We start from the raw sequence: 20998 nt of genomic DNA on the forward strand, positions 1-20998 counted from the left end.
AGAGAGAGAGAGAGAGAGAGAGAGAGAGAGAGCGAGGCGGCACTCCAGCCAATCACCCCGGTCACGATTTTCTGGTTCCATCGGCGCGAAAGGCTTCGATTTCATGTATCTATGTTACGCCCGTCGGCCGCCCGGTCCGAACGCGAAATGAGCACACGAATTGGAATCCGTGGCGAGAATTTGTGCGCTATTTTCGTGTTGGCCCCGTGAGAAAAGCCTTCCGTGGGTGATGGAAGCCCTTTGCGTGCATGGGTCTTTGATTTCTCGGAAGAGTAAATAAAACCTGACAAAAAGGCAATCGTGTAACGAACAATGCTGTTCGAGTGACTGTGCATGCACTTCCTAATAATAGATTCCCTTGTTATCTGTTCAATGTCTTCAAATTCATTGAATCGTTTTAAAAATAATTTAAATGTGTCAGAACCCGTGGTAGAGCCACGCGACTGGGGTCGCTCGATAATGGGCCACATAAAGTGGAGCTCTCTTAGGTGTTTCAATTATTCTAAAAATTATGTCCAAATAGCTCATTTTGATTGTCACGAATTCGAGCAGTTTGGAGAGTGAATTGGAATGCATTATTCCATATCCGAAGTTATTCGGGTTTCCATAAAAAACGCATCGTATTACTCACCATACTGAGGCGACATTTTTTTAGCTTTTATACAATTTTTTAAACCGTCTTAGGTTGATGGATGAGCGGAACGATTGAGCGCTTCCCAACTCCAAAGCCTATGTCGTAGAATATATTATCCCTTGCACCGGTATTGAACAGGGAAGGGTTTGGAGCATCTGATATGATCTGGCACCGCCCAAGAGTAGTGAAAAAGTGTGCCCAATCAACGCATCATCTTCTCTTCGTTTTGCAACACGACCGTGATAAATTGATCACGATAAGAGCACCAAACGCACGCTGCTTGTCGGAGCAGCAGATCCAGCCGCGTGTATTCCCATCCAGGTCATTACGGCCATCGATTCGGCTTCGGATACCGGGCCACGGAGAAAGATTATAAAAACATCAAACTACCCTTGGTCAATACCCTTCGCGAACGATCACCTTGCCGATGGCCATCAGGGCTGAGTTGGTGTTGCTTTGTGTAACCGCCACAGAAAGTCACCACACCGAAGCTGAAGGGCACGGGGCGGCTCCCACTTATGCTCGGTACCATATGTTGCGAGGAAATGTGTCTTTCGTCGGTTTCTTTCTTTGGAGTTCCCCTTCGACCTGCCCGCGTCCGAGACACCGAAACAGATGCATACGGTGAATGCTAATGCAGCTCCATTTGCCGGATCGGATCGGACACGCCGGTCGTCTTGCGGTTCCGTTCCCACAGCTGCGTTATGAGCGCCCTTTCTTCTGCACCATCAGCATACACATTTCTCGTGATGGCATCGTTTAGGCGGACGCGCTAGCTCCGGTGATCAGCATAGAATACGTCGCAGCCTCCAGACCGCTAGCGTAGCGCCCTACGAGCCGCCCCCCGAACGGGCCAACGTGACAGATTTGATTCGGAAATTGAATAATTCATGTACCCCGTATCGCTCTGCCTCGTGTGGCTTCGGAGGGCCATTTTGACTGACCCACTGACTGTCTTTCGCTGGCCTGGACACTCCGAACTGACGCTATCGAGTAGTGCAGCTGTTCGACGTAAGGCGCAACCATTTCCATTTGAACGTGTGTCACGGAAACACTGGGAATTGATTGATACTTACAATCAATTTTCCTATTAAGGTAATTGCAGGCTGCTACCGGACATTTACCGGGCAGATTGTTCTTCTGGGCGCTGTTTTAGAATACAGCCGGCAGCTAGAACATCCGATTCTCGGTCGAAGAAAGTTTCATCCATTTTGTTAGGGATTTTTTTCCTGTGGCGTAGGCCAACCACTGTTTCGTACTATCGATTCGATGCCCAAAGCGGAAAATGATCTTTTCTGTACCCGAGCACAATTACATCGACGCCCATTAATCATACAATTCATCATTAAGCTTTTCCTCAACTCATCGCAACGTGACAGGCTTGTTTCTGGCCGCCCGCCAGCCGTCCAGCATTGTGTTTGACGGGCAGCATCTCGAAACAACTGATGCTTGTCAAATCAGAACCATGTCCAGTGCAGAAAGACTGGAGATACGTTCCGTTACAAAACTACGCTACGTTGAGAAGACCCCCGCAAGGCCTATACGTGCCCTGAGTACGGATTTATCCGGGGTACCCGGTTGGATCTTCCCCCGGAAAGCCGTTTCGAGTTTATGCCCACGTCCGGGTTGGAGTAAAAACAAAAACAATTTCACAATTGTGGCCCACGACAAACACGACGCTAAACGGGGGTGAAAAAGTTCAACACCAACATTTCATGACACCACCAACCATCCGGGATCATTCTGAACCGCCACGGCTGGCACTGCCCTGGTTCTTGATGACGTCCGTATGTTTGTGATTCTAGGAAGATGTTCCGACGAAAGCGTAACACAGCGCGGGAAGCCCTTCTTCGCAGCATCTGGCGCCCACATAGGTCAGTGTGCCCGGCTAAGGCCCGGCTAAGAGCGAGCACACTCAGTGAAAGCAGTGTCTGGGAATGTGGCAAAGATTGCGGACGGCAAAACCTTTGCCAGGGGCTCCTTTGCTTGCGCAAGACACACTCCGAAGCATCGTTGGATCCGTTGAAAGAAAAGGTTTGTTTCGGAGCTCATTAAGAGCGACGGTCCCACGGTTAGCGTATGATCGCATCTAACGAGGCCACAACTGGGCCGCCCTTTAGAACTTATCACGCCCTTACGCCAGAGATTGTGTGGACTGTTTTTGAACGCGTGAAAGCGTTCCGAAAACATACTGTGAACAGTAATTAAATTGCGTGTGGCTTTCAACCAGTTACAATGGGCCTTTTGATCTGTTCGTTGTTCTTAAAAAGGGCCTTTAAAATGTGTGTTCTAATAGTTTTTTTTTTAATATAAACTTATGGTTTTTATATAGTTTATTAAATTTCGTCACAATACATTAACGTTATGAAATAAAAACTGAAAGGGGGGAAAACTAGACGATAAATTTGGCATCGGATGAACGTCTAAATGAATAACTGTTAACCCAGAACTATTCAGACCCCTCCACCACAATCAGTTTGACAAAGTACGTCTAGACGAAAGGGTTCGAACCGAAACTAGTAGATCAAACGAATGGAGCCACAACAGGAGATACAGAATCGAACTAATGAATTATCGTGCAAAATGATAGATTCGTGCCGTTATTCCTGGGATCCATTTGCAATCGCTGCAAGCGATTGGCTGCAGTATTTCAAGAATATCTATATTTTTAGCTTCTTCGAAGCACACGATGCGTATGCTTCTGTTTCTCGTCTTCGCGTCTCGATTGCGAAGAAATAAATCAAAACTTTCCACCATTCTCTACGCCATTACGGAGAATCAAAAACTATACAAGCGTTTGCGGTGGCCACCGACACGGCAGAAGAAGCCGAAACTATCGAACACTGATGTGGCTCAAAAAGCTTCAAAGGACTTCATCACAATAGGTTGGGGGATTTATTTATGATTTTATTTATGGGACACAGGTTCAATGTCTCTATCTCCAAAGGTCACATATTACTCATATGCTACTTTGCCGTTTCCTTCAACAGTGCTCGGACCTCGAACCAAAGTCATTTGACGAACGAATCAAGACATGAATCTATCGCTCGACCTTAATTAGGCTAAATTTCATTTTACATTTTAAAACGTCAGCCAGCTTTATGGTGTTCCTTTTTTTTCTTCGCCCCACCATAATCAGGACACGCGACACAATGAAAGGATGTCATTACGGTTTCCGCTTCACTCCGTAACCGGAACAGCCGTTCCCGTTTTATGTACCGAAAACCGACACATTTATGGATGTGGTCATCATCCGACGACTGGGGCAGGATGATGATGCCGGTGTCCGGTTTCGGTCTGCGTTCGGGCGTAACGTTTGTAATTTAAATTCGACACAAAAACGCCGATCCGTTCAAATAATCGGCATTACAAGTGACATACCGGTCCGGGCCGGTGTTGGCGGTGGCCCCCCTAAATGGATTCCCTGATGCAATGCAATGGCGCGACCCGCGACACAAATTCCACCCTCGGCGGTGATTTATTTTTGCTGCCTGCGCCACGGATCTTCCCCTTTTCGGAACGGCCGCGGTGCCGCGGTTTCCCACTTGCTCTCAAAACTGTGTACATTTAACAGCTATTCAGATGTCAACGTGACATGATGGATGCACCGGGGCTGGCCCCACGGCACACGGCTTGGCACTCGGTCCGGGGTTACCTCACGGCCTCTGCAGATGGTGAGAAAATCTGTTCTCACCTGCACCGCGCCTTCCGTCGGATCGGTCGAGTGCCAATTGGTCACCGGTTTGCGCGATGATTTGCATGCGTGCCAAGACAAGTGAGTTATGCTCGACGGCAGTTGGCGGTATGCTGAAGGTGCCCTGCCATTGGTGGGCGGATTGGGCTTGCGAATGCACTTTGTTGAAGACCGTTGATGTCGTTGGATTTCGCTATTCTGCTTATTGCGTGCCAGATGCTCTTTAAATGCTAATTGACCGGTTGTTGCAAAAACACTAATTACAATTACAAATACGTCAATATAAATTGCTTTGCTGTCGCTATGGATCGTTCGCGATCCACTGCTTCAAACGAAGTAAAATGTCTCCAACTCAGTCTCCTCTTTCCCGGGCAACAGAAGAACTGTTGGTCCGATCTTGTTGATTGACTCAATTTAGCTGCTGAAAACTGTGAAGTTTATTGATAATAAATTAAGTTTTGTGATGTAACAGTAACAGGATCAGAAGAACGTGGTTTCTCAAAACGCATTTAATTCTATTTTCTTGCAGACAGATAGATAAAAGCATTGTTTCCATTTTTCAAAATTGAACAACTTTTCTTCGGTTCGACACAAACAATCGCCCCTACTGTCAGCCATTGGATAGTTTGAAAGTAATTGAAAACTTTATCGCAATCATTCTATTGAACTGTCATCGTTTGAAAGCCGGAAACGCGGAAACGGCGGCTACCCACGGAAACCGGCAAACCGAGGCCTTTCCGAATGACCGAATGGCCCATCAGTGTGGCAAACGATGCTCGAGCTGGCTGGCACCTATGCTGGGTCACGTTGCAACATAATTTTCACGTTTATTTACGCCGGCACCGAGGCGAAGCACGGAGTTGCCATTGGCAACGACTGGAAGAAAACTAGATGCAACTGCAGTCGGCCAGTAGTCCGCGGATGTGGATTTGATTGGATTCTCTCGGAACTGAGGCTTACGATTCTACGGCGTGGTAAAAACAGGAAAAGCAAAACAACCATTGAATGGGTACCGGGTCTCGGCGATGTTCTAACATAACTAATAGTTTCGTTACGAGCTCGAGCTCGAAGTACCATTTCTCTCTTCGCTTGCGCGCCACCGGAAGGCTGGTTTTATAACAGACTCACGTTGGCACGGACTTTCACGGACGTTCCGCAGGGAAGACACTAAACTTCCAAAGAAGACACACAACTCTCGGACCAACCCCGGGCACAGAACGTTTGGCGTTCGGCTGCCGCCCGATGAAGTTTGAAAAGTAAATATTAGCTGCCCAAACTGCCGGGCTGACCGGTTTCTTTACCAGTGGTAAACGGCCACAGGAAGCACTGAACCGGAACGGAAGTAGTTTTGGTTTGGATCGATTTCTGAGATGATGATTTCCTCCGGGCTCCGGGCAACACCATAGCCAGGTTGTTTGATCTCCCTTCACCCAGAGTGTTTAACTGAATGGAAGATGTTTTACAAAACAACATCCCACCATCCGATCAGGCGTCAAGTGCCGACCGTTGTCGATTGATCAAAAGTAACATTTATATTGTTCCTCGTTTTTTTTTCTTTGCCCAAGTCCGATCAAACGGCCACCACGAAATGGCACGCAAATGTGCTTCCAAAATGGCCATAAATTAAACTCAATTAGCTCACGGTGAGGCGTGAATTTGTTTATTTACCATTTGGCTTCTTCTTTTGCCGTGCCTTTTTCGCCGACACCATCGGCGAAATGATGTTTTCGGTGTCCGATGTCGCCACCATTTTCAGCACGAACGGCCATTAAATGTGGTGCACGAAATGCGTGCCACAAATCATCCGCATCCGCGCTCCGGCTGGCGGTTGGTGGTCGAATAAATAAATGACATTGGTTGATTTCAATTACGGGAATTGATTTTTTTCCCTCTTCGCTCTCACTTCGCCGCACATTATCAACACACGAATGGTTCACTTTCGGCGCACTGTGGTTAGTATGCAAACATTGCACCGCGGCCGCGGCCAAGCGTCCCCAATGAAGTCGCCCGAGTGTACTTGCTCGCGGTTGATCGATTGATCATTAAGCAAAATTTATTATCCTGGCGTCAAAGGCGCGAGCGTTAACCAAAGCGATACAACAGCCGGCGGTCGCGGGTCGGGAAATAAATTTGGCATTATTTATTTTCGCACCACATCTTCGCGTAAGCGCCACGACCACGATCAGTGCGCCAATTGGTCTCAGTCGCAAAGATGGGACCGATTTTGAGCCATCGATACCAGGGAAGGGGGCCATTTACTGGCGATGGAAATAATAGATATTCATAGACGGGTTTTTGGACCTTCGAAGTATAATAATAATATTCATCAATTTTAGTACGTATGGGTTCAACAGACTGCATTCCTTGAGTAGAGAGTCCCCCTAAACATCTTTGTCCGCTCTGTACCCCCGAAGGGTGCTAATGGCACTTCATAAATCTTTCTGTAGAAATGTTACTGCACGACTCCTTCGCCGTGAGCAGCGTGTGTGAGGCACTCTTGTCTGAAGATGAATGACATTAACCGTTAATTCTTCGACCGCAAATCGAACGTTGAGTATGAATAAACGGACGGGCGTTATGCTTTTTTTCCAATTCGTCAGTCGTTCAACTTAGTTTAGTTGGTGACATATGATCAGGGTCGGTCGGCAGTCATTTTGTTGATGTTACTTATTGTAAACAAAAGCCATACATAATTACAATAAATCACTCGACTTAACAACACCGAACGAGCGTTGTTGTTGCGGGATGTACGCGTCTAAACATGGCTGCGTTTTACGAACACAAAAAAAACTACCACTTCCCGGAAGAAAGTAACACGTTTGACGTGTTTGTTGTCGGTTTCGGTTTCAGCTTAAACGACTCCACAGAGTGCGGCTATTTTTCACCACGGCCTAAGCCCACGCACATGTGCGTGGATTTATTTCCCAATTGTTCCACATGAGTGGCAGCTTCACCGATGATGTACGAGACCTTCCGCGAGAATGGTCCGTTAAAATCTGGCAATCATCACGCCCGTCTCGGGCCTGTGTTCCAATTATGTTGCGACCGGTGTTCCAATATGTTGGTGAGTTTCTTTTCGAAATTTAAAAATGTTCTTGAACCATTTCTCTCTTTTCTTCATAATTAGTCGCACGATGTCCCAGGAGTCCCGAGAAACACCCGAAAGCAATTAAGTGACGATCGGCCGAAAAAACTCCAAACCCGGTGCCGGTGAGGCAATATGGAAAAACCTTCAACAAGGTAAACAAAATAATAACACCCGACGGATGGATTGATGGGATTCGGTCGGTGGTGATTTTGTGTTCTAATTGGATTTTTTAAAAAGGTTTCACAAGACGGAATATTTAAACCCTGAAGTCCTGATGAGTTCAACACTGTGAGTCATCGACGCCATGTCCTCGGTTCGGTCATCAATCGGTTTAACAATGAAACGATCGACTATCGGCCAACACCGTTCGTGGAAGTTTTCTCTTCGCTTCGTGCGTCATGCTGAGTGTCCGATTTTATTTTCACTAGTTTCGTAGAACCATTTTCCGTGCCGCGGAAAATTGATGATTAACACACTTCCCGGTCCCGGTCGCTTCCCGGTCGACATTTATGGACTCTTACACGGCACGGCGCTGTCGACTTAGTAGCAACAAGGGGAGGGAATGGGTCAAAACAAAACGAACCCGACGGTCTAATGTAGGGCACGGGACAAAGGTGGAAACGATCGACGCCGTTGGCCGTTGGGTTGTAGTGTGTTAACCTCATTTGCACTACGTTGCAAAACGTTGCACCAAACAGCTTCTTTTTTTTAAACACATAAAAATATGGTTGCAAAATCCGGGACCGACCGTTTTGGGGACGACCATGAAGGTGGTTTGACCAATATAAAGTGCACAACACAATCAATAAAAATCAACCGATTCGCGTCCAGACGCGAACTGCTGCGACCGCAGTTCTCGCACCTAGAACTCGAAGAACCCTCTGGGCCGACCGGTCACTAGTAGTCGTTTATTAACTCGCGGCCGTGTCACAGACAATTAACTGACCATCGCTACCCGGTGCGATCGTTAAACGTTCGGAGATGAAAATTGAACGAGTGTGGTTAATCCTGCTGTTGTCGTTGACCCAAGATCGTTGGCCTCTGCTTGGTGCCCGGGCGTCGAGTCATCGGAAACGTAGCACCACCCACATCTCGGAGGATGTTTTCCGGCGGAACACGGAACATCGGACGGAGCCATCCCGCGGCGTTGTGGATGGGCCGGAAATGAACAAACATCCTCAATCGCTCGATACGAATCTTGCACCGGTGGCGAAGCGATCTTGCTGTGGTACTGCCGTAGCCATCGGTACGCTGGAAGTGGTTTCCCGCTCTGAGGAGACGGATCCGAGCGCACCGGGACTCGTCGGAAATGCGCAGGATGTACCGAATGCTAAGGATGTGCCGGTAGCACCGACGTCTCTTGCGCGCCCGGACGCCCCAGCATCAGGTGCGAGCGGTGATCCCGGTGACTCGTTCGGTTCGTACATGGTAAGGAGATGTTTAACATACTGTTGAAACCCGGCAGCCACTGAAGCCGCCGTAATCAAAATTGTAAAACAAAAACCCGTCTCACTCGCGACAGAAATCGCACGACAAAAAGTACTACGCCAAGTACCGCACCGAACGGAGACGGTCCGCCTACATGGACAACCTGGAGGAGATCAACACGCACAACCAGGAGTTTAAGGCGGGCAAGAACCGCTTCCGGCTGGCACCGAACGCCTTCGCCGATATGGTGAGTGTATGGGGTTCTAAGGCCGGAACGTGAGTCGGCTGATTTGATGGGATTTTCACATTTCGCTCCCGAAACGCCGAAAACAGCACAGACCACGGTGGGTGTTATTTATGTGCATGGCTCGCAATGTTTCCGAAATGGATCGAAGGAACCCCCGTTATTCCGGTGGCGCCGTGACATCTTCGTGACAGAGCCGAGATGAGACGAACACATTTTGTGCTGTGTCGGAAATGGGTTGTCAATGTTTATGGCTCACCGATTTATGAGAATACCGAGAAGCAATTTTGTGCCGAAAATAATTAGAATTGCCTGCATAAACACCGTCCGAGCCGGACGGTGCTCCCATCGCATGCAAAACGGAGGCAAATATTTGCATACTCAAAAACGGGTGGTGTAAAAAATGGCGTTATGTCGGCGCACCAACGCGACCCCGATGACATAGAAATTGGTAATGGAAAAAATCTTGCTGTTTTTTAGCTGGAGATACAGCCGGAAACGGTAAAAAAAACGGTAGTAATGAAATGAGCGAGGGAAAGTGTAATTAAAACTGCATGTGGGATCGTCACTAGCGTGGCCCTAGCTTACGACGAATCATCACGATCCAGCATAATTGTGTACGTGGCATGTTTTTTCTCTACCAGAGTTATGCTTTGTGCCAACAAAAACAGCTATCAGCTCGGTTTAAATTTAATTCATTCGCCACAATTGCTTCTGGAAAAGACCAAATGAACACTTCCACTAAAGCAATTACGGCAAAGTGTTTCTCGGACTTTGGACAATGGATTGGTACAACAACAGGATGCAGGTCCTCAGGATGACTGTCTAGTAGTCCGATCTACGGTATCGTGTTTACGTGTTTACTTTACTTCGATGCACTCGACAGTGGCGAGTCTCAGTAGCCCGTGAAAGTCTTCAGCCTTCGATTGGCAGTCGCACTTTACCGCCGTCAGGAAGGAAGAATTCTGAGAATCCTTCGCTGAGCAGTCCTGGCTGAGCAAAAAACGAGGCAGAAAACCAATCACGGTAACTGTAATCGAATCCCTGCCGATATCCTGCAGCCAGCTCGAGAACGGTCCGGAGTGGCTGGCCAGCCGGAAGAGAAAGTAGTAGTAATGGAGTAATCGAATCGAACACGGCCACGTTTAAAGCCCTCCGACGGAAACCAGGCTCTCCGATGGCCCGGGTGCCTGATTACGTAGTTCATTAAACACTCACTTGTAGATAGTTATTTGTCCGGTGCGGTGCGGTGTGATGTCTACAGTAATCGAGTAATCTCACCCCCCTTTTGGCAGCCCAACAGCGAGTATCGGAAGCGGCTGGTGCGGCTCAAGACGGATACGCACCGCAAGGTAAGTGAAACCATCACGGACGAGATCGTCGGTTCCAGCCAGTCCGACGAGGTGCCGGACGAGCTGGACTGGCGCGAAAAAGGGTTCAAGACGGAGCCGGCCAACCAGAAAACCTGTGGATCCTGTTACGCCTTCAGCGTGGCCTACGCCATCTCGGCGCAGCTGATGAAGCACATCGGGCGCGTGGAGCTGGTGAGCGAACAGCAGATGGTGGACTGCTCGACTGAGACCGGGAATTTGGTAGGTGAACCACGCGCGGCCAAGGCCTGAAGGACGTACATGTCGGTTTCGCTTTTCTAGGGCTGCGGAGGTGGCTCCCTCAGGAACACCCTGAAGTATCTCGAAAAGGCGGGCGGCGTGATGCGCGAAGTTGACTACCCGTACACATCTTCGGTAAGTGTTTGTAGCTATTACTAGGAACTAAGTTGTAGGTGATTTGCGGTACCGGCACCAAAGGAATCAGTAGACTGTCCGAGTTGGACCAGGTCCCTCCCGCAATTAAGGTTACATGAGTAAGTATTCTGAGAATATGGCCTCCCCAAATCGGAATGGCCCAAAACAGCACCCGCCAGCCGGTGATGTACGGGCGGTGGCGTGAAAAAGACCCGGGTCCACAAAAGAAATGGGTAAATTATGGACACGGGAATCTCAGCGTCTCAGGATGTCACGATGGACGGCGGGGCGCCAGGTCAGGCCGGGTGAGTGGTGAGCCGATTGCTATTTATGCCGGCACTTACGTACCGTGCCGACCCCGCTTTCGGATTTATTTATTAATTTTTGATTCCGTTTCGTGTTTTACGCCACCGTTTTTTTTTTCTTTTCGTTCCCGCCCGCTTGGCTTCTTCGCGGGGCAGAGTGACATGTCGCACATAATTTAATGCACCTGACAAGCTATCATCGAGTGTCCGCGGGCGGGCGTTGGCGTCGGTCCCGGTGGCCCCGGGTGCATTGTGTTGCATCGTCCACCGCGGCAGGAGGTTTATAAATATAACCACGCGTGCAGGACGGCGGCAGCGTGTCGCCCAGCTGGATGCGCCACGCTGGGCGACGGGATGTTCCCTGGCCGGTGCCGATGCCGTGGATGAAAACTGATAATCTGCACACAACTATCGAACAGGACGCAACAGCCCGGCTGGGCCGGTAAAGTGATCCGCGTGGCCCAGCGGGAAGCCGCACATGCCACACCAGGCGTAAGCGGACACGGATGCTGGATACGTCATGCTGCGAAGGTCAGGCAGCAAGTGCCAAGGGGCCGGCATCCGTTTCGAACAGCTTAAACAAGCGGTTCCACCGCTGGCACTGCTACCGCTGGACCAACGAGGGACGAATAAACTATCCTTTTACAGGCCCCCCCGGTACCTGTTGGTTTAAAGAATAATTTAAGATAATGAACTTCAATCAATCTAATGTGGGTCGCAACAAAATGCAAGGATCGAACCACATCGGGCCTGTGGCTTGGTGTAGGTTCGAACGGCATTGCTGATGCAGGCTCGGCTTAAACCCCACAGCCCCGACGGGATGTCGACAGGATTTTTGGAACCGTCGCATTTGAAACTCTAATTGCCCGACCGACGTCACCGAGCCGGGCCTTACATTTCGTTTCCCGGAATGGCGTTCCATCTCATCAAGCCGACCGAGCTCGAATGGTCCGATGATCGTTTCGCATGCCGAAGAACGCCTGGAAAGTTTTATGCTCCACCGGCTCGCTGGCCAAGACGGCCATGATAAACAAATGGTACGATTCCCATGCGCTACGCAACCCATTTCCGTGGAAGGTTCGCCTTCGGATTCGTTCGAAAGGAAAACAAAACTCCCGGCCGGTCGCTACCGAAAAGCGCAATAGAGCGGCCGTAAAATGCAATAAAACTCGTAAAGCATATCGTGGGCATAACAAAAACGAACGCAATTGCTTTGCAGCGACGCCGCGGCCACTAGAAACGAGCGCAACGTCCCCAGAGGTGATCGCCACGCAAAAGGATGTGGGCCCAAAGATTGTTTCCGTTTGCCCGTTTTCCGAAACTTCGTTTCATGAAAACATCCCCAAGGAAGCTTGATTTTCCACCCGCCACAGATAAAATGTGGGCGCGTTATCAACAACATCCGTATCTGCTACGCAACGTGAAGGACGAATTTCATTACCGAACCCGAGTGGTGGGCGCCTTAACTTGCAGCCCCGCAGTACCGGAAATGGATGTAAATTTGTGGCATCCGCTTCCAGCACGAAACAGGGGCACGAACGGCGTGCCAGACGGTGCGAATGCCAGGTGTGAAGTGAATTTAACGTTAAGCCGGTTAGCGCATTCCTGCGAAATTAATCGAGATTCCGATAGCACCGGCATCCTCGTGCCCGCCCTGAAGGACGGAGCCTTCAAAGGCTGCCAGAGCAGAGCGGGCAGACGGCTTGCCAAAGGCCAGCGCGCGCCGTGTGTCCAATGATCAAAGCTGAAACAACGAAATCCGACACTTCGGCCACGGTCAGAAGCTTGGATTTGTTGGGTGAAATGAAGATTTGTGTCTTTGAAAATTATTTTAATGAATTCCTTCGTCACCGGTAGGTTGAACGAAACTTTAAGCCATTCGGAAGCGCCAGCCCGTGGACGGTCCCAGAGAAGCATTATGTCGAAAGTTAACAGAATATTTAACTTCGACCGAAAACAACAAAACAAACAAACAACAAGGCGTGTGCCGAAGCGTGACGAAGGTGACGGTGAGCGCGGACCCCTCTTCTTATTGACAACAACGTTTACATGTTCAAAAACATGTTCACCCAGTACAGATGGGGCCGTGGTTGATACTTTGGACACTGCAGCCGTTTACTGGCTGAATTGGCTGGTTGCGATGCCAAACGTAAACATCTCCGGCCGTCCGTTCGTCTGTTTGCGTTCGTCAAAGATCGCAAAACATACAACCTTTGTCCAGCCCCGGCTGCAGCGGAGATGCACGCACCATTATTCCACGGGGGCTGTTTATAAATAATGCTAACGGAGAAAAAACGCAAATCACTCGTACAGGCGCCCACCGCCGCCGCCGCTGGCCGAGGCGCGAGCTGCGAGTCCTTTCGAATATAAATATCATTTTTCGCGCGCTAACCACCGCTCTTTATTGCACTTCGGGTCCCCATTGGACGACGTGAACCATCAACACGAACTGATTGGGACCACACCCGAGCAGACACCCGAGGGGAAGGCAGATAAACGAACTACATGCAGCAATCTGGCGCTAAGCTGCAGCAGCAGCGGGCAGACAAATGCTATATGGAGCGCAATATAAATAGTCACGCAAATTGACTGGCATATCGCGCGCGCGTTTGCACGTCACCGGGCTTTCTGAGGGCCCGGTTATAATTAAGAATGTGTTTGAAATTCTTTTGGAAACATTCCTTGAAGGCACCCCCTCAATCGGTTCGTCCGGGAACACGGACACAACAAACAACCGCGCGCCAACATTATTATGCTTCACTGGGCGCCTCCATTATCAGGATCCGCCGAACGACCGCGATTTTCTCACCGCCCAGCTCCGGTTCGCAACTTCACTTAACTGAAAACGCCACTTCGTTTCGAACGGCCCCGGGTACGGAAAAGATTTCCCACGGCGTGCAGCTGGCGCATTAACACGTGTTACGGTGACGGCGTTTGCTGAACTTTGGCCGCAACGTGCGTAACGAGGTGGCCAACGGAATTTGGGTGACCCCCGAGGAATGTCACACCATTCACACTTCCCCGCGTGATAGCGCGTAAGAAAGCGCGCGAGAGAGAGAACGAAAGTGAGTGAGTACAGCGGAATATAAATAAACAATGCGAACGACCGTAGTGCGAACCACAAGACGTTCCCGGAGCGGGAGTCTTTTCTTTTAAAAATAATTCTTTCTCATCGACGCCGTCCTGCCGTACGCGAGAACCCCACAATCATCATCGAGCAAAAGCAAGGACCAAGGAAAGCTGGGAAGGAAAATGTGAAAACCCCAGCGAAATCATAGCATCAGGCCAAAATGGCTCATCGAAAGCAATAAAAAGCGTGCGCGCGCCCCAATAAAGTATGATACATCCTCGGCCGGGTCGGCGCTTTCACTTTCATCTCTCGGTCCAGCGGGGATGATGTTTGGTCGGTTATTGTTTCACATCTCGGATCGGTGGCCAGATCACTCGGTCACTCGTGATCTGGCTTTGGCTTGCGCTTTTTTTTTCTGTTTGTTTTACTATTCAACGCCGCCGGTCCACCGCCGTGTCACGCCGTGAGATTCTCGCACGCCAAAGCGAAGATTCCCACGCGTTTGCCGCTCGCGAATTGCCACCGAAACCAAGCAAAAAAATAAATAAAATAAATTAAAACTCTTTCACAAACGAACCAAACATTACGCGAATCATGCTGGGGACGCGGTGACCGAAAACACGATTCACGCACAATGTTAGAACGCACAACCCGACGGACTGGGGCCGTAGTCATTTTCTGCCGTCACTCTGTTTTTTCGCTGCTTCTCAGGTGGACACTGGGAATTCTCTTCTCCAGTTTACAGCACAAAATGGGATGTAAAATATTTAAACACCATCATTAAAGTGCGGCTTCACGCCGGATTTTCTGTCGTTCACAAGGGGCACATAGTAACTTTTCGGAACTGTGCTCCGGATCTGTGGCCACCTTACCGTACCATCGCCATGGATCCTCTAGGGAGCGAACGCACACATTTACTACGATGGCAAAAAGGACACCCAAAAATACACCCGATTGGCTCACATCAATTAATGTACAAACGGCCGGTTTGAAGCACCGGAAATCAAACACTTCGTCGCACGTAAACGGAAGCGACAGAACGCGAACTCTTTGACGCGGGAACTACGGGATGTCCTCCAAATTGAACCGACGCCACCGACAAACGGATTTCAACTGGCCAACTGACTGACTGGCGCTTCGAGCTCGAATCGCGAATGCGACCGACGACGGCGCCAAAACCGCCGAGTAGCGTTACACACCGGTACTCCGGGGCCGGTCTTTTGCTCTCTCTCTCTCTCTCTCTCTCTCTCTCTCTCTCTCTCTCTCTCTCTCTCTCTCTCCTTCTCTCTTTCTCTCTCTCTCTTGTTCTCTCGCTCTCGCTTTCTCTGACCCCTACGCGCTAGTACGCTACTTTCTCTGATGCGTCGGATAAGTTCTCGCTTCCACTCGCTCTATCGGCCACTCGGTGATGGAAATCAAACGACCGATAAAAGCCGGCGACCCGCGGCTTGTTTTGAACCGCGCCAAGCATCCGTAGTGCCTGTCTCACTGCCAGCGTTTTCTCGCACTCACCTGTTGCTTCTCACTGCGCCACTATGGGGAAAAGGTGGTCATAAACCAACTTTTAAAAGTGATGATTTTAGTTATATTAAAATAGATAAGTTATCTACGACCAATCCGAATTTTTAACCTTCCACGTTGTGTATATTCCGAGGATTCTTCTGTCGAAGTCAAAAGAGTGATAAAAATGACTCTGTAAAACAACTTTTATCAGCTACCTTGACGCAATCGTTAGCACAGTTCTGCAACGGTAATGTTCTTATATCCCAGAGTTATTAGAACGATAATGGATCCTTCTTTGATATGAAAAAACAAATAGTCACGTATGGCATTGCTTGTACATTTTTATCGGGAATTAGTATAGAACACTACGAAAAAATATAGTTTATCAACTTTGGTAGCGCAACAAAAAAAATGCTTCGCGTTGCTTCGCCTAAACTAGACATTACATTTAAAATTTTGTTTATTTTGAATTACTTCCAGTAAATTTTGCATTCATCTCGATCCGTCCGTGTCCGCTAGGCTTATTTTAAGAAAACACTTCCTGATGCCTAAAGAGGCGCCTGGTTATTATGCCTTTTCTTTTATTTAGGTAAACTATGTAAAATGTCTATCTTGTATTCGAACAACCGAATGTACCCTTTCTATTGTAATAAATATTTTATGTGTTTCAGAACATACGTTTGTATAGGACTCTACCTTTTGCAATTTTTATTCCTTCTTGATGTAACTGAATATGTGTTTCTTTTTGGGCATATGGATTTTAAGGTAGATGAAGGATCCAATAATGAAAGAATATTTTCAGGGTCTGAGCGTGCAGGCACTGTTCTTAATTTAGATAAAGAAAACTTAGGAATATCTTTATAACCACTAGCTGTCAGAAAGAAGTTAATCTTCCAGAGAGAACAATTTAGAAGACACTTTTATTCGGGCAATACATAGCAGTGACCCAAAAATTAGTTCTATTTTTGTGGTTTATAAGCAGTGAAAAACCACAAACTTAGGTTTCCTGATATAATTAAAGATTTTTTATCATGGAAGAAATCAATAATGACGATATCGCGATTGATCATGTATTCTATCAAACGTTTAAATAATAGTTCATGGGTATGGTAATGGTAATAATTACTTGCTTCAAAATTCTCACAAACGCAATGGGTAAAGCTCCTCCATCATTTTATATTCTTTTTCACACTTATAAGGCATTAGATTTTATTACACAAAAAATAATAAATTCAATCAAAACACATGCGAAGAAAACCAAAACGTTGAAACAAGACCATAGATTCTTCCTAAAACCAAATATGTCCGCCTACGGATCGCGAATTCCAAGCGTTGTGCTTTCTTTTGGATTTGTTTGCTATTACTTCTGCACGCTCTCGTTCGCACCGCAGTTCAAGTGTCACCGGCGCCGGCAGATGGGCAGATGTTGTCCGGCTTGCCCGGCCGGATGAAGGATGGAAGACAAACAACGCTCACCGAGGACCGAAGCACTGTTGTTTCAGTTGATTAAACTCGAATAAACAAACTGGCCGCACCACGTGTGAAGCGATAAAACTCCCGGATTTTTTTTATTAAGCAATGCGAGCACCAACTACCTGTCCCGGATTTTTGGCGGGGCCTTTTGCTTTTTCTCTCACCGTTTCAAGCCCCCAAATTTAGTTATTTACGCGATCGATAATGCATTTATTAATGGTGCATCTTTTTTTGCCCCGTTAGCTTTAATGGGTGCGAATAGCGAGGGAAATGGCCAGGAAGGAATAAGTCATCGTACGGGCAAAAAGGGAAATGCCACCAGCAGATAGCAACAGAGACGACACGAGAGCTTCCAGGCGGTCCACGAGACGGGCGACAGAGCTTTGCCCACGAATTTGCTCGGTTGTTGCGCACTCCTTTCGCGGTGGCTGCGACCCGGGCCAGCACTCGCGCCCAGTGACAGGAACATAAATTTCAGATAATCCGGATTAGAGGCACTTGCGCTGTGCACTTGATTAGTGTAAAACCTGTAACACGGCCCAGAACGCGGCTCTTTCGAAGCGACTCCGGAGATTGGAATTCCGGCTGCGAATGCGGGTTTTTTCTTTCTGTTCGTGCCAGTCGCCGGATTAAGAGAAATAAATTTCCATGCAGTTTGTTGAAATGCTTTCTTCTCCGGGTGTGTAGGTCTTAAAGTCGTTACTTTGGGCCATAATCAGCGAGTACGCTCGTGGTGCGTTAATTTGGTGTTCCAACCTAAACTCTCTGTCTATTAAGTTTGTGCAAATGTTAAAGAAACTTTCATGAAATAAATCAATGTTACACGTAATGAAGAACGTTAAATTGGCCCCTTTAATGTGAATCCTTTAAAGTGCCCCCTCAATAAAACTGACCCAACAATCATACTCATTTTCGTACAATTCAAGGCACGCGATAATGAAACAACTGACCACCAGTGACCAATTAAGCAAGTGTTTAAAGTTCTGCACGTCTCGACGTAAAACAAAACACTTTTTTAATGAGCAGCAATCAGAGAGTAAGCCGGCTTTTACGTCATCGGGGGGCCGGACGTTGCACGTGCAGCGACTGCCAACGAGTTTACAATAACAAATCGTAATTAAGAGCCTCAAGACTCATTATCTCGCCCTCTCGGGTGGGCTTTAGAATGAATTTGTCATTCGCTTTCCCCGCGAACGATGCCCTACGTCCTCCGCCCGCCCGGCAGTGCATCAATCATGCTTTATGCTGCGTACCGCCAATGCCGCTAATGTTGTTGCGTTCGCCGGCGTGCTGCACCTGCCTGCGAGAGAGTGCGGAAGACCCGAGAGGTGACTGATTTATTATTATGTCTCAGACCCACTCGAGAGGTGCCAACAAGCCCATTATGCGTGTTAAGTCCGACCCACATCGGACACCGACCGCCGGCGCAGCATACGAAGGGCCGAGGTTGGTTATCGCCGGAGGGGAGCCCGTCACGCCACGTTATATGCATAACAAACACTTGAGCGTCAAATTAATAGTCACGACATTGTTTACCCAAAACAAGTAGCTCCAACGCAGGTTGCCAATGTGCCAATTGGTCGGTTCATTAATTTGCCTTTTTTATCTCGACCGCCCGACGCACCGTCACACGGTTGGCAGGTACTTCTGTCAGGCGAGTGCTAAATTCCTGCCCAGCTCCAGGTCCTGAGACCTACCAGCTCTGCCAACCAGGGGGTGCGCAGGGCCAATTACATCGGCGAGTGGCGAGCGAGATCGAGCTGACGAATTTGGCCAAAACCGGTCCGGTTCGCGTCCGGCACGCTTCTTCGTTACGCCAGTTAGCTGCTAACGGCTCGAATGGGAGTGGAAAGCAAAACGGACTAACGCACCAACCCAAACACAACCGTCCCGCCAAAACAAGTGTTCCTTTAATGCAGCAAATTGAGCGGCATTAGTTTCTATTAACGCGGGGCCACCAAGCGCAACCGGCACCAGCATCGGGCCGGGCCGGCGAAGCAACTGCAGGTGCCAAGTGGAGAAAATCGGACTTTGACGGAAAAAAGCTGCACCTTAGGTTGTAACGCGAAATTCCCAACCGGCCAACTACAGTCCCAGGAGACCGTGGGGACGGAAATTGCAACCTGCAATCCGCAAGGCCAATTACTGCAATCGGCTTTCGCGTGAGCAACGCTTATTAACTTATTGCATGATTGCGGCGATCATTTGGGGATTTTGATTTTGCTCGATGGCGATGACAGAGTGCACATGTGAAGTTGTGGGAAGTGTCTTACCGCTTACTAAAGTGCCATTAATTCAAATATTATTGAAATGAAAGGTTTATAGATGGCCCCGAATATCGATCAAGTACTTCAACAGCAACACAACACTACAGAACTTGCCTTTCCTGTCGTCTCCCGAGCACAGTTCATTTAAATGTAAACCGAAAACACACCAATAAATAACTCATAGCCTATCTCTCGGCCTTGTCTGCGGCGTAACAAGATCCTTCGCCTTCGGCTCCGGGTCTTCGGCGATGCCATTTCAAACTGAGATGATCGAGTCGATCCACAAATCGTACCCCAAAAAGCGCATATTTTGCACCACGCTCAAGACGCTGCAACCGTCTCGCGTGTGGGAGCCATAAAGTCGCTTATGTTTCGCATATTTTGTGCTTATGTCTTTTAAAATCCACGTAACTTCAGTCCATTTCCGTGCGGTGCCCAAACACGGGATCTGGATCATCGGCCCCGTTGTGTGTGGCTCGGGCGCGGTGGTGATCTCGTTTTTCAGCCACGCTCGAAACGGCCGAGGCGGATAAATTGTAATCAAACCACTTCGCGTTCCGTGTAACACTATCGGGGCCACAGGACGCCTTCGCAGTGCCACCTTTTACGTGCGCCGAGACTGGACTGGACGTCGCGGAAGGGGCTTAAAGTTTTATGAAACAACAATCTGTCTTAAGCGATCCATTTCTCGCGGACAGAGCGCGCCATTGTTTCGGAGCAACGAAAAAGCGAAACTAAAACTTTCTAGTAAAGCGTAATAAAACGCAAGCCGTGTGCTTGATACAATTCATATAAGACTTGTATCAGATGAAGCAAAATATATTTTAATAAAATAATTATCTTAAGAACTCGCTTATCCAACTCTGCCTCTAGGTGTATTGCTCCCGATTGCTACGGCAGCTAACGAATGTCACACTGGCGACCATCAGAGATAACGCTAAATACCCACAGGAGCGTCATTTGGCAGATAATCTAGAAAGAGCGGCGAAAAGGATACCAGTGTACAAGGTAACGCAGTGCGCAGCGCAGATACTGCGTTGGCCACACACCGGTCTCCCGTAGATCATCCACTGGAAAGCGGATGGCCCCGGGATTCAATTGATCCATAATTAAAACGTCGTAAAACTTTGCACCGGATCCCCGGCCCGCGTATATATTTCATCCAATCCTACGCGCAAAGGACTCGACCACGTTTCGCTTGGGCGATTATCTTCGATTGCGTGCCAAAAGCGTTGTTGGCGAAACACGAAGGATAAACTGGAGCGCAAACACAGGAGTTCAAGACCAGCGAGAAAAAAAAAACACGGGCAACTGGCCACAAGATAAAAAAACCACCAAACGTTCCGAGCGACCAGAGTTTCGCCCTCGAAACGCTTGCCGCGCCCGCGTCTACGGTACATGGTTCGGTTACGGTTCAGGCGACTATCGCGCTGTGGTTGGCCCACCTGGATCCGGGGGCCACCGTTATCGTAAAATACACTAGTTTATGTAAATGACTGACAGAAATTTACATTTTTACCGCATGCCTGGTGCTTAATCAATCTTCG

At 48.5% G+C, this 20998-nt stretch overlaps 1 protein-coding gene across 1 annotated transcript; it reads left to right on the top strand.

Moving 5' to 3' along the window:
• Positions 1-8580: 8580 nt before the first annotated feature.
• On the top strand, positions 8581-10857 carry LOC131212559 (procathepsin L-like). The gene is made up of 4 exons (XM_058206469.1): positions 8581-8844; positions 8939-9091; positions 10384-10680; positions 10741-10857. The coding sequence occupies exons 1-4, from the start codon at positions 8581-8583 to the stop codon at positions 10855-10857; spliced, it is 831 nt and encodes a 276-aa protein (XP_058062452.1).
• The last annotated feature ends 10141 nt before the right edge of the window (positions 10858-20998 follow it).

Source organism: Anopheles bellator, chromosome 2 (assembly GCF_943735745.2).
Source record: "Anopheles bellator chromosome 2, idAnoBellAS_SP24_06.2, whole genome shotgun sequence".
NCBI lineage: Eukaryota > Metazoa > Arthropoda > Insecta > Diptera > Culicidae > Anopheles > Anopheles bellator.